Source organism: Salvia miltiorrhiza, chromosome 5, assembly GCF_028751815.1.
Source record: "Salvia miltiorrhiza cultivar Shanhuang (shh) chromosome 5, IMPLAD_Smil_shh, whole genome shotgun sequence".
Classification (NCBI taxonomy): Eukaryota; Viridiplantae; Streptophyta; class Magnoliopsida; order Lamiales; family Lamiaceae; genus Salvia; species Salvia miltiorrhiza.
In genome coordinates, this window is record NC_080391.1 from 17,876,926 (window position 1) to 17,890,579 (window position 13,654).

Sequence of the window (13,654 nt, forward strand, 5' to 3'; positions counted from 1 at the left end):
CTATTTGCATGTTGTCCTTCTTAATGCTATCTCTCCAACTTCTTTTCCCTAGACAAAATTAGATGTAGTTAGTTTGTCGAATTAATGTGCCTCCAAAATAGACGTCGAAAAGTCAATTATGATAACATAGTTGACCCTTTCAGCTGTTATTTGCAGTTGTTATATACGTATTTTTAAACAACTTAATCTACTAAACATTAATGTGATTCGAACATATAACCTAAACTTTTGCTGGGGTTTGAAAAAATATGCCAGATTGAAGACTTTTGTTTTCAATTTTCATTACATTAATCTGGTGTAATCTAATATATTGACTGTGCATGTGTAATTAAGGGTATATGACAATAATACTAAATATTACTTTTTTCATCTGAGAGAAAATAATCCTTAAAGGAGTGACACGAATTTTAATAGAAAATAGTTGAAATGAGTTAAGAAAGGATCCACCTTATAAATATAGTTTAGTAAATTAATGACTCATATGTGGTAAAATAAATAAATTAATGTATTGAAAATAATATGTTCCTTGATAGTGTTTATAAATGAAATGAAGCTAATTTTTGTGGACATTCTAAAATGGCAAATTTTAGACTATTCTTTCAAAGGAGGAATAAAGTATTAAAGTAGTGAAATTAATAATGGAACACAACTAAAAACAAGAGGAATTTCAACCAAGAAAGTAAATCAAATATGCATGCACGTATAAAAGAACCAGAATGAAGCGCAAAATAATATCGAATTTCTCCATGTTCGTTATTCTCAAAATCATCGTTTTACAACAATATTTGATGAAACAAATGAAAAGATATATTGGAATGAGGCTTTTGCTATTTACAGTGGTATACACCTCCTCTTGGGGCCGGGCCGGGCCGGGCCGGGGTGATTTCTTTTCTTCCCCCCTCTGAAAAAAGTAACGAATGAAGAGTGGTAACTAAGATGAGTACCATTGATCTGGAACAGTGAGGAAATAGGTTGTCATAGCCTTTCTAAATCTTTTCTTGTACTGTTTGGGAGAAATTATTGTTGGAGATGCATTCTTAGGGCCACCTAGTATGCCTGATGCCTTCACCCATGTCTCCAAATGCTTGTCCCATGTATACTGTCTCATGAAATCGATGATTCCCATCACAAGCTCCTTCCTCTCCTCGTCCACCCCGACTAGCAACGAGTAGTCCATCACATCCACAGACTGCAACGCCACAAACAAATGCATGTTACAACCTCATCAGTATGAGTTAAACATATAATATAACTAGCTGCCTCCGGTTGTTTGTGTTTATGTTTATCATGTATGCTCTACTTTCCTAATACTAAGTATATAACACCAGTATAGAAGAATCAAACAACGCTTACGGCTAAAAATGATGTGTCATTCCACACTGCTCTCTCCAAGTTCCTTTTCGCCTTGCCTCCAAGAAATATAGGATTTGTGCGAAGTGTTTCCAACAGATTCATGTCTAACAATACTTTGTTAGCCCCCGTTTTGTCTGAGTTGTAACGCGATCGTGAAGACCCCTTTAGATCATAAACTTTAGAAATGTTTCTTTTGTAAAAGAGATTCTCCATCACCATCAAATCCATTTTCACCTCTTTCCCACTTTTCTTCACAGTAACCTATAGTGTAAGAGATCATTTGGAAGTTATTACATATACAACTATAAAAACAACCGAGTTTCCGCTTTTAGCAATCATAATGATTAATGAACAAGAAAAATAAAGAGGATGAACCTGAAATATGCCTAGGACTTTGGCAAGGCAAGTAGGGCTTCCCGAGGTAAGAGCATCTTTCAAATACTTGAAATACTGTGGGGCGAATTCTTCGAAAGATTCCAACTCGGTCTTGGTTACTTGTTTGATGATGAACCGGTCATCAAATGACTTGGCAAAGTAGACGTTACTCTTCCCTCCTTGTGCGCTCCACCTTTTGCAACGGCTCAAGGAACGTACAAAGTCCACTTCACACGGACAGCATTTCCTGCGGAGTGAATCAAACTGCTTTGCATAGTAACAAGTGACTGAAAACTTCACCTTTCCACCGGCATTGGAAGATTCGTCCTCAAAGGAAATCCGAAGATGAGGAGAATTATCTTGATCTGATATGGATGAACCATCATCAGAGCCGTAACTTCCATAGTTCATGTAATCCGAATCCATCGAGCCAAAAGATTGCCAGGTTGACAGCTCAGAAGAGAGTGAATTCACCTTGTTCAGGAGCCTAACGTTCGATCCTATTTCAGTCCCACTTAGCCTACCAGCTACCCAGTCATCATACTCTTTGGAGCTAAGGGCGTAAGATATTATGCTGGTGGGCTCATTGTCATAGACAGTGACGACAACATCCTCATGGCCATTTTGCAGAACCATCAATCTTGCCCCTTCAGGCACAAGAGAGAGAGAGGATATAAAGGAGCGAGAAACAGTTGAAGAAAGATTAAACTTTTCAGCGTCACGCACTGATACTTGGGAGTAAGTCCTCTGTACATTCACAACAGGATCCCTGACCATGTGCCTGTAGTCACCAGAAGCATGAAAAGATCGGATATTAGACAAATACATCGAGGAAGGGGGAAGCCCTCTGCGTATTCTTTCTTGGAGTCGCTGAGCAGAATCAAAGGAATGAACTCTTGCTGGTCCTGTCAATCTTCTGAATACTGGATTCTCTCTCTGAGTGAACGAAAGAGTTTCAGATGCATCCACGCTTGACATGTCAAGCGACTGAGATTTCATTGATACCAGATCAGCACCAGACCACGCGGAATCTATCTTATCAGAAAGAATTGATCCAGCTGATGGAGTGCGCTCTAAAGCAGTCGAATTTGCAGCATTCTCCTCATCTTGGAGCAAATCTTCTCTGCTGCGCTGCAGTCTTTGATAACTTTCCAAGAAACCAGATTCAAGTTGAGACACATCATCGCTAGCGCATTCTTCTAATTTTGGGTACACAGACACATCATCTTCTGGACCAAGATCAAGGCTATTGTCTTTCATGTTTGAATCAGAATTTTTCAATCCAATATCAGATGTAACATCTGTTGCAGCCTTGGGGCTAGAACCTCTCTTAAGGAGGGAGTCTAGTAGAAAAAGTCTCCGATCCCATACTTTTGAACCAACCAGAAGAGAATGTCTCATACGATTAATTTCAAGAATATCAATTGCAGCTTCATACTGTTCTGGAGCTTCTTTGTCAGCGAATTGGAGCAAATCCTATCAGATACAAAGCAAGAAAGCAGAGGAGAGAGCATATTACTAAACAGATCAACACGAGAATATTTTCTCTGTATAGAAGGCATAGGATCCATAACACTGGTACTTACTTCATAAGAAGTTTTTTCTTCACAAAGCATGCCGTTTAGCTCCATGACATGGTTGTGCAGCTCATTTGCATCAGAGAACTCATCCATTGAAGATAAACATTTACTTTTAAATTCATCAAGAACACGTGATATCTCTGCATGCAAGGCCTTAGCTTTGCTCAACAGCTAACAAATGAAAAGAGACACAATCAAGACAGTTATTTCTCGAAAGAGTATTAAACAATATAATTAATTCCAAAAGTCACAAAATTTGAGAAGCTCCTTTAGGTTTTAAAAGTACCTCATATGCTTCTTTTCTTAACCATGGTTGTTCACCGGGATCACCAAATTCAAGAGTTGAAGGGGGCAGACGAACGGAGAGGATGTTGATAGGTGAATATCGGAAGAAAGCAACCATGTTGCCAAAACTGTCCAAGAATAACGGCGTATGTTAAATTGTCATTCTACCAATGCTACATCATATCACAATAGAAAACTGTGATCCAAGTGAGCGTCACGTACCCATAAAATCTGAGGCAGTCTCTCTGCAGTGAATGACCACAGCTGGCAACACGGTTCCCAGTTGCATGGTTCGAAAAACTAAGTTCAAGAAACTTCCCAAAAGAAAGTCCCCAAGCAGCATCAGACATAACCACTCTTTGAGTGGCTGGTGGAACTCCTTCAGTGTGTTCACACCTGAGGCATCTATGCCACATCCATATCTTGCCATCCTGTTCCCCAGGAAGCTTAACTGATAGAAGGCGTCTAACATTGATAGTAAGATTGGCATGCTGGTGAGTATAACACATAACATGGGCTTCAGCTGGTTCCTTGCATGATCGACATAGAAATGACTGGAAATATGAAACACAATGAGATACAAGAATAATTGAGTAAAAAGATCCCACCGAAAGAAAAGAAAATTGAAATTACAATAAAAGTTACCTGATCAAACAAATCGTCCCTCAGAAACCTCCCTAGTGGTTTATCAGAATTGCCATAGAATTTCAAGCGAACAAGCCTTGACCGTTCACATACAGTTCCATTCGCCACATTATGGCTAGAAAAAGAAACTAATATGCTGTGGTGACTGTCGTTAGCTGAAAAATATTCACTGGACGTTTCAGTATCTTCGCCGTGTACGAGAGTTGCTAGTCCAACAACACCCGTTTGACTCTCCTCCTGACCTATAGCTTCTGTCACAGTATGATTTATGACACTCGAACAAGTAGGTCTCTGGTCATCAGGAGTTACATCTAATGCTAAATTCTCAATGCATGCCTCAGATAGTGCTTTTCTGTATCTAAATTCATCTGAAATGGAAACATCATCACAACCAACGTCACCAAGCTCAGACAGAGATTCCTGCAATCCTAGCTCCAAAGTGAGATCTGCAGCTCCTAAATCTATATCAGAGACTTTGTTTTCTTCTGTGCAACTGATGGTCCCAGCTGAATCAGGAACCACGGAGATGGCCTGATCAAGAGGCATCTTATCTGTATTAGAGCCTGAAGATTTAGTCGCCGCTTTAGGAAGACTAGCACCCTCGTCTACAAGAAAGGAAGTCTCTAGTGACAAATGATATGCTGCAAAGACAGCATATTGAGTCACATGTTTCAGCTTCCTAAGCTCTTCACGGCAAGAGCCCCGCAGTACAACCTGCAAATTCGAAGGTACACTTTTATAAGCTAAAACAGATAGTAGAGATAATAGGAAGGATAAATAGCCAGGCAAGACAAGATGGAGGCCACATACTTGCTTTTATTTGAAGAATTTTCCAATGACTGATGCAAAATAAAAGTACAGCATACAACTAGAACCAACAATAACCTAAGATATGAAAGAACAAAAGCAGAAAAAACAGAATACAGATCTGAAAGAAAACAACAACTACTTAACACATGATTACTACCGTACCGTGCAGCCTAAGCGCCTTGGACAACCTTCAAAAAACATCAAGGTTTTTGATGGCTTTCTGTTGGATTGATTGACTGGTTCATGATCTTCTGAAACTTTTTCCAAGCGGAAGATTTCGCAGTGCCCCAACCTTGTTGTGGATATGTGATCAGTTGATGGAGTTATACTAGCGCCAGTACATCTAGCAATCTTTTCCAGTAGAGGTCTTTTAACATTTAGAACTAAGGAGATCTCTTTTGCTAGCAGATGCTCAAGAGCAAATGAAGATACACTTTTCTCAACCAGCAGAACATTTGGACGATGGGCCTCTATCTTGGAAACAATCGTCTTCAGATGATCGTTCTCCTGATTCATTGATCAAGCAAGGTTTAATATTACTCTTGTATGCAGTAATGATATAGGACAGATAAGAAATCATGACAAACCTGTTGCAGTAATGTCTCAAATGATGCCAGCTGATTGGGAATTCTTTGGTACTCCAGAGCACCTCCTAAGAGAAGCAGTCTAGCATTTTTGTATTGAGACGTCATTCGTTTGTGTTTTATATTCTTTGTACAAACTACTCCTTTGATAAATTTGCTGCACAGGAGAAAGATAGCATACACTCAATTATAACTACGGCAACTAAGCCAAGAATGTTTTTCTTTATAAGTTAGAAGTATGGGAATGTTATATCTTTGTGTGAAAAATGTTTAGGTTATACAATCTTTTGTAAGCTTTACTATTTGGTGCGTGGAAGAAGGTTTGTGTGTGTGTGGAATATGCAACCTTCGGGAAAGAATATGCCGTTACCTTTGCTGAGGGCTTCCTGAAGCTACACATTTGACCTTCAGATAATCACAGGGATCCATGCTGCCTCCTCTACTAGTATCAGGCTTCAAGAATTTTGCAGCTTGCCACGCAATAGTTGTTACTATTTCAAGCCAATCATCAGCACTGTTATCTTTTCCAGTGATTATTATACCCTGCCCCTGTAAAAGCTGTGACACGAGAGCTCTAAAGTGTCCCTGTACCACAGATCTCCAAGGTCCCTTGCCATCGTGATATTGCTTCTCCTTGGCTGAAAACATGGTACCTATGGTGGCAGTAGGCAAAAACATAACACCTGAATCCCCAATTTCATCATCCTCATCATCATAAGTAAACAAGTTGTTTTCCACCTCATCATTGGCATCATCAGGAGGAGGAGGAAACCAAATAAGACCATTGTTTTCAAAATCCAATGGTTGTGGCAGCTCTTCACTAGTATGTCGAAGAATAGGCAGATCATCAGTATCTTCTGCATCCCAAATCCCTTTAGCAGGCCTTTCTAAAACAGCCTGCTCGTGGTAATCTTGAGACATTGCGGTTCCCCCTTGCTCTAGCTGTACATGACACCCTACTCCACTAGAAGTAGTATGGGACCTGGAGGGGCTGTCAGAAGGGCTTGATCCTAAAGACATGGCACTATAAAATTCATGTCTAACACTAACACTACTTGAATCTACATCAGAAGCATCACGAAAGTATTCATTAGGTATGCTGAAGAAGTGGCTAATTGAGTGCTCCCCCTCATCATCATAGCTCCTACATTAACAAAAATAAAGATAACATCAGCATATATAAGACGCGGATCATATCAAAAGCGCCAGTGACTAAAAGGAAAACTTGGAATTGAAATAAAGAAACAATATGCACATGAAGAACAACTTGGGAGCTCCAACTAGGATATAAGTATATATAAGTTAACAACAAATAAATTTCAGTATGTAACCAGAAGTCACACGAGCTCTTTACCTGCTTGAGCAATGGGCTGATACTAGAGATGGATGGTTGGAGAGAGACACATCACTACTTCTAGTTAGAGCAAGAGGGGAATGACCACCACTTCCCTCACCACTAAAACTTGGTGATGGTGGTTCTGGGCTTTGTCTCGGAGACTCAGAAGGATAGACTTTACCACTGCATCTTCTACCACTTTTATTAGGGGGACTAAGTTCAGAACAAATCTTGCAAGACATAGTATATATCACTGCCTCTGCAGTATCCTTCAAATGATTGGTCGGCACAACTCCATCCAAAGAGTCAAGGCCCTTACTACAGTTATCACACAACAGATTCCCACAGACTCGACACTGGTACTTGGGGTATGAATTTAACACATTTCTTGCACACTTGGAACAAATGCTGCAATCGTTATCCATCCTCTCAAATCCACGAAATATGGAACTTGTATCACTGTTACCCCAAGACATCCAAGATTGAAACTTCTGGATAAATTGCAGCAGGGAACTACTATGCATTCCCATATACCACCAGTATCCCACCACACATAAGACCTCAAATTTTGCCCCTTAGAGAAAAATTGCCAAACTCTTCCTTCTTATAATCGTATTTCAAAGTTGAAAAACTAATAGTTTCCAATTCAAAAAAAGAGAAACTTGATCTGATTTAACTTTTAAACTATGAACCCCACAATAAAAATAGTGGTGTTTTCTTGCTTCTTTTTATTTTTCTTTTTCCTTCTAAGAATCAAAGATGAGTATACCACAAAAATCTAATAAAAGAAAGAAAATTTACCCCCAAGAATCAGATAAAGTCACTAAAGGGGAGGCAAATACCCAAATTCAGACAAATCCGGACGATAATTACACCCCCAATTTTGAATGATTAATGTGAGTAAGTATAATTATACAACAACAAAAAAAGACGAATTCTAACTTATGCCCTAAAATCTTCAGAACTGAGTTCAACCTATCCCAGAATCATCAACATTAGACTCCAAGATTGATTTTTTCATAAAAAACAGCTCAAGATCTAGAGATTAGCAACAACAAACCCTTAGAAAACTCAGATCGAAGTAAGTTCATGTAATAAAACAGAAAAGCCCCAAAAAAGTGAAATTTCCCAACAGGTAAAACGAAAAAAGTTGTGGAATTCAGAAAAACACACAAGCCCACATGAAGAAATCCCAGATATGTAATGTTGATGGCTAAACGAGAAAGGAAATTGATAAAGTTAGAAAAAGTAGATATGGTAGAATTAATTAGAGGATGAAGAGGATGAGAATGAAAAGTAGGAAAAGGAATAGCACAGAGAAGGTTCCTTTTCTAGCTCTAATGGCGGAGGCGGCTCGCATCTCCATAACCATATTTTGGTGCCTCTGCTTCTTCACCACGACGAACGACTCTTGTTTCTCTCTCTTCCCCCGCATACCTTTCACTACCACGCATACGCAGCATTAAAATATTCATCCAAATGCCCTTAAACATGTGTTAACGTAGCTTAACTTTTAAACCTCTCTCTCTCTTTTTCCCTTTCTCTCTCATACACAAAGCAACCTTTTTTATTCGTATAAGTGCATGAACATAAACATGTATCTCTATCTGCTATCTCCTTTTTGCGAGCACTGTTTGCATCGCTATCAACACTATATCTTTTCTTAGACTAAGAGATTGATGGCTGCGAAAATGAAATTTGCGCCTTAAGTTTTTCTTGAAATTCTTGCTTTGATTAATGGGTTTTGGCGCAAGATGACATGGCTTAGTGGTCCTTCCGCTTCACCCATTGGTCACCAAGGTTATGTATTTATGGTGTTTATTAAATACCTTGGAATTTTTAACTTTTTCTTTCAAAATTGTGGGGTGCTATTGGTCACAAACAGTATCCTGAAAATTAAAAAATTCATCGATGCTATGTCAGCGCCAGCATTTACATTTTCAGTATTTAATTTCGGACAGCATGGACGAACCCAGCTTCATGCCCACTTGTCTGAGACACTTTTTCGCCTTTTTTTGTTGGCACTTCTTTTCCAAATGGGATGCCCAATCCAATATATAGTGTGTATCATTATGTACCACTCTTATTTTGTTATATTTTTTAATTATTTTTTATTTAATTTTAATTTATTGTGTTTTTATATAATATAAAGATAATTAAAAATGGTTCACTCATCCATTTAGGATTTATAATTATTTTTTTATATTTATTTGAATTAATAATAGATTATTTGAGTTATTTAATTCAAAGTTAGAGTATATAATTTTTTAAATTTTACTTTTTCAATGATAAATACTAATTAAAGTTTATAATATAATAATAATTTTATTTTTATAAAAAAAATCTATAAAACAAAAAAATAAAGAGTGGTACACGTGGTACACACAATATTCTAGGACAGAGGATCTCATCTGTTTTTTTTTTCACTGTGCTTCTTTATTCTTTTACTGGGTAGATATGGTAATTATTACATCAGCAATTCGGTCAAATTAATGAAACAGAATTATTCTGATCAACCTCTAATTTACGATCTCCATTTGAAAGGTTATCTTACTCAATATCTTATGGATGAACGATTTAGTGCTTCAAATATTGGGTCTCATCTCATCACACTTTTAGATTAAGATGTTTGCCCACGTTGTTTTTGTTTTATTTTCAAGCTTAATTAACTCTTATTAGTTATTTTCTTCTTCCTTTTCTCGTCAGAATTTTTAGCTATTTTTAAATATATATTGTATGTAACTTTTGTGAATTAAATAATCAATAATATTTTCCTCAAAACAATAATTAATAAAGTTATATAGGAGTATTAGTTTAATTAGTTGGAACGGTTGGACTTGAGCAGGGGAATTTCTGGATTAGGCAGGTCTCTGATTTAGGTAAACTTGCCAAAGTTCCATTATCATATCAAATTCCTGATGCGTTACAAAAAAACGATTTATTTGGTTATAGAGGAAAAGACTTCTACACGTAAAATAATGTTATTTTGATTTTAATTCAGCAAGTATATGAATGACAGTGTAGGTATTGTTCAATTAGAAAATGGAATTGGAATAAATAATGTGAAAATTATATGCAGAGTTGCAATACTTTTTGAGGGGATATAGATTTATAGAAAAAGATAATAAAGTTGTTTGCATAATAATAAAAGGAGGCAAAAAATTGAGGTGTTCATGATTTCGATTCCGGTTCCGGTTTGAACGGAATCGGAATCGTCGATTCCACGGTTTCAAAAAAATATTGGAACCGTACCAATACCGTAAATGAAGTTAAAAGTTTACAGTTCGAACCGTGAATCAGTGAGCTCGGTCTGATTTTGAACAGTTAATAATTGTTTCATTTTTTTTCTCTTCTATGTTTTTGGGATTATTGGCTTGAAATTCATAAAATGCACATTAAAATAAAATAAAATAAATAAAATAAGTTAATTACAAATTTACAATGAGTTGATTACAAAGTTACAACTTGTCAATTACATAGACCAATTACAACTTCAAAAAAAGAAGGAACAAATTTACAATTTGTAATTTGGGAAATTGCGCCAATTCGAATAGTTCAGAATCGTTGAACCGCCGGTTCTAGTTTGAATTTAAAAAAAAATAGACAATTTCGGTTATGAACCGCCGGTTCTCGAAAACTGAATTGGAACCAATTCGTATGGAGGCGGTTACGGTTTCGATTAGAAAATGTTGACCACAGTTCTAGTTCTAGAACTGTTGACCACGATTTTGATTTCTAACCGGTTCGACGGTTCTAGTTCGGTTTGGCCACCTTAAATTAAAAGGTGGCCATCAACCTAATTTCAATAAGTTATAGTCAATTTTTAAAAATTTGGACAAAATTGTTTCCAGAGTAGAGTAAGTATAGACAAAATTATAGCCATACGAGTACCAATGGGATTATTCACACCAACTAATGGTACGACTTGTACGAATAAGAAGTATTTGTACCTATCGTGGCATACAACATCCTGATAAAACTGATACGAATAGTTTCAATTCTTACTAAGTGTACTAGGATGTTGTCTGTCAACTGATACAAATTTGTATCTAGTGTATCATATATTTATATTTGATAGACAGTTGTACAAAGTTCAAGGGAGGACATTTAAATCTCTTCATATCAAAATTAACTAAAAGTTATTAAAATTAAGTTGATAGCTAATATTGATTTCCACTATCCATTTTACATATTTCATACCATTTAATACTAATTAAAATAAAGGCTTACGAGCACATGAAGAAGACATTGTTACTTTTTTAACCTCAAACAGCGTAAAGAATTTAAATTAAGGTTAGTTGACTGTAAATTCAAAGCATTTTTAAGAATTCGCGAATTGCACCTGAGCTTTTTTCTTCCCTCATGATATAGTACATTTCATTTTTTATAGTATATAATTTTGATCCAGTCGATTTTTCCCAATTTTAATCTGACGCGAGCATCAGAAAATAACATGTTGAACACACTGCACACACCGAATGACCAAGTGAAATTATTAATTGCCTATAAATCTAAATGTTTTCAGGAATTTTGGAATTGGACCTGAGTTTTTTTTTTCTTCCTCGAGATATATAACCTTTCATTTTTCTCTAATTTTGGTCCGATCATCGTTTTTTCCAATTTTAATCTGATGAAGCCATTGAGGATGATATATTGGACACATCGAACAACCAAATAAAACAATATCGTCGGTCCTATCAAGTGTGTCATTTTCCGATAGCCACGCTAGATTAAAATTAGGGAAAATCCACGAACTGATAAAAAAAATTATATATTCCAAGGAAAAAAACTCAATTGCAATTCTCAAATTCCTGAACTCTTTTTAGATTAAAATATTATATTCATGAGACATCGGGAAGAAAAAAAGTCCACAAAATTACTTATTTAGCAATAAATAATTGAAAATTGCTTGGCAAGGTTAATAAAGATTCAAATCTTGACAAATCCAGAGATGAGAATAGAACCGCACATGAAGTAAATTACATTTAACTAAAAGAACCCTTATTTAATATAATTGACAATTTTCATTAACTAAATAACTATAATTGCTGTAGAATTAATGCTAATTATACACTTTTCATCAGGTGAGCACATGTATTACATGCTGCTACGTATATTATTCTTCCAACTACGCTGTTATGGATTTATTTCAAGAAGTCAATGATCCTTCCTATATATCATTGTTTTTGGGGGTTAATTTTTTTCGGGTTTTATAATTCCATTAAACTAATTTAGTCTTGCTAGATAATAAGATCACAAATGAATGGCATATATATATATATATATACACGTCCGAGAGTCGTGATATCACAGTGAGTTCAAAGAATATTGTTGTTTTATTAAATTGCCATTAAATAATGTTACACATTAATATTTAAAGATAATCTCTTTATTAAGTTAAATTATCTTTCGTCTAGAAGTAAATTATTTTTCCCTCCTTCAAAATATTCTGGTAGCGCAGAATAAATCTGGTCAATTAGCATGAGCTACGTTTCTCTATTTTCTTCTCAAACTGCGTCTTTTCTTTGCTTAAACGTAGACTATATATTTCTGCTTTAAAGATGGTCAAAAAATAACTGCCCCATGCAAGTATTTTCTTCACAGCCCTCTGTTTATTACTTTTATTGTTGGTCTCTCCGCGAGATTGAATGTACCGTGCAGACCACATCAACCCGCGGTCGCACCCTCACCTGCCGCCGTCTCTATTTTTATTAATAATAAATGACATTTTTAATAATAACAAATGATATTTTTATCAATATCCAATCACATCATACATATAAATATAAAATTAAGGATATTTTTAATAACAATTGTTATTTTTTTTAAATGCAAATGATATATTTTGTATAAAAATAAATGATATACTCCCCCCATCCTTTAAACGAGTACTCGTATTTTCTTTTATGTTCGTCCCTCAAATGGGTACTCATTTTCTTTTTTGGTAAGTGTACTTCACGCAACTCACTCATAATAAAAATAAGATTTTTATTCTACTCACACACATTTAATCAATTTATTAAGGGAGCTAATTGTTAAAATATGACCGTAACTTTTAGTGTTTAAAAAAAAAAATGACTATCAGGGTGTTTGGCTGGGCTTATAAGCTCTTAAAACAACTTATAAGCTGTTTGGCAAAATAAAATAAGCTGTAAAAATAAGCTCCAAGAGCTTGTAAACTCCCAAAAAACTAAGTTTATATATCCCAACTTATTTTCCCATTATCTTATAAGTAACACTTATTTTACAAAAATAACTCAATTATATGATTTTTTGTTTTCATCATATATCATTCTAATTTCTTCTTTTTCGATTTTCTCTCTATAACAAAGATTTTCTTTCTCTAACTAAAATTTTTATCTCTAGCTTATAAACTCAATTATCCAAACATTTTGACAACTTATAAGCTCTTAAGAAACTACATCTTATAAGCTTTGAAACATTTTATAAGTTCTTTAAAATAAGCTAAGGCAAACACCCTCTATATGTTACATATTTTCAAAATGAGTACTATAGCTTCCGTTTTTTATATTTACACTTCTATTTTGGACCCAAAATTTATTAATTGGGCTTTTGGTGACACCTAAAGCCCGTTGCTAACATGGTGTCAAGAGTGGTGAAAACATTAAAACTTACGGTCCTATTTTAACAATTAGCTCGAGATTAAGAATAAGGTATTAATTAAG

At 35.6% G+C, this 13,654-nt stretch overlaps 1 protein-coding gene across 1 annotated transcript; it reads right to left on the reverse strand.

Annotated features, from left to right (window-relative positions):
• Window positions 1-717: 717 nt before the first annotated feature.
• LOC130986484 (putative 1-phosphatidylinositol-3-phosphate 5-kinase FAB1C) lies at window positions 718-8,761 on the reverse strand. Its single transcript, XM_057909911.1, has 11 exons — window positions 6,987-8,761; window positions 6,003-6,776; window positions 5,636-5,789; window positions 5,211-5,555; window positions 4,239-4,952; window positions 3,816-4,147; window positions 3,595-3,721; window positions 3,315-3,479; window positions 1,729-3,204; window positions 1,354-1,614; window positions 718-1,189 (listed from the first exon to the last, which is right to left on the reverse strand). The coding sequence occupies exons 1-11, from the start codon at window positions 7,496-7,498 to the stop codon at window positions 932-934; spliced, it is 5,118 nt and encodes a 1,705-aa protein (XP_057765894.1). The 5' UTR covers window positions 7,499-8,761; the 3' UTR covers window positions 718-931.
• Between the last annotated feature and the right edge of the window lie 4,893 nt (window positions 8,762-13,654).

Coding starts and splice junctions, on each gene's coding strand:
- LOC130986484 (XM_057909911.1), bottom strand. CDS start 7,498: ATGGGAATGCATAGTAGTTCCCTGCTGCAATTTATCCAGAAGTTTCAA. Junction 5,556..5,635: donor TTGAGACATTACTGCAACAG/GTTTGTCATGAT, acceptor TCAATGAATCAG/GAGAACGATCATCTGAAGAC. Junction 3,205..3,314: donor AAGAAAAAACTTCTTATGAA/GTAAGTACCAGT, acceptor TGTATCTGATAG/GATTTGCTCCAATTCGCTGA.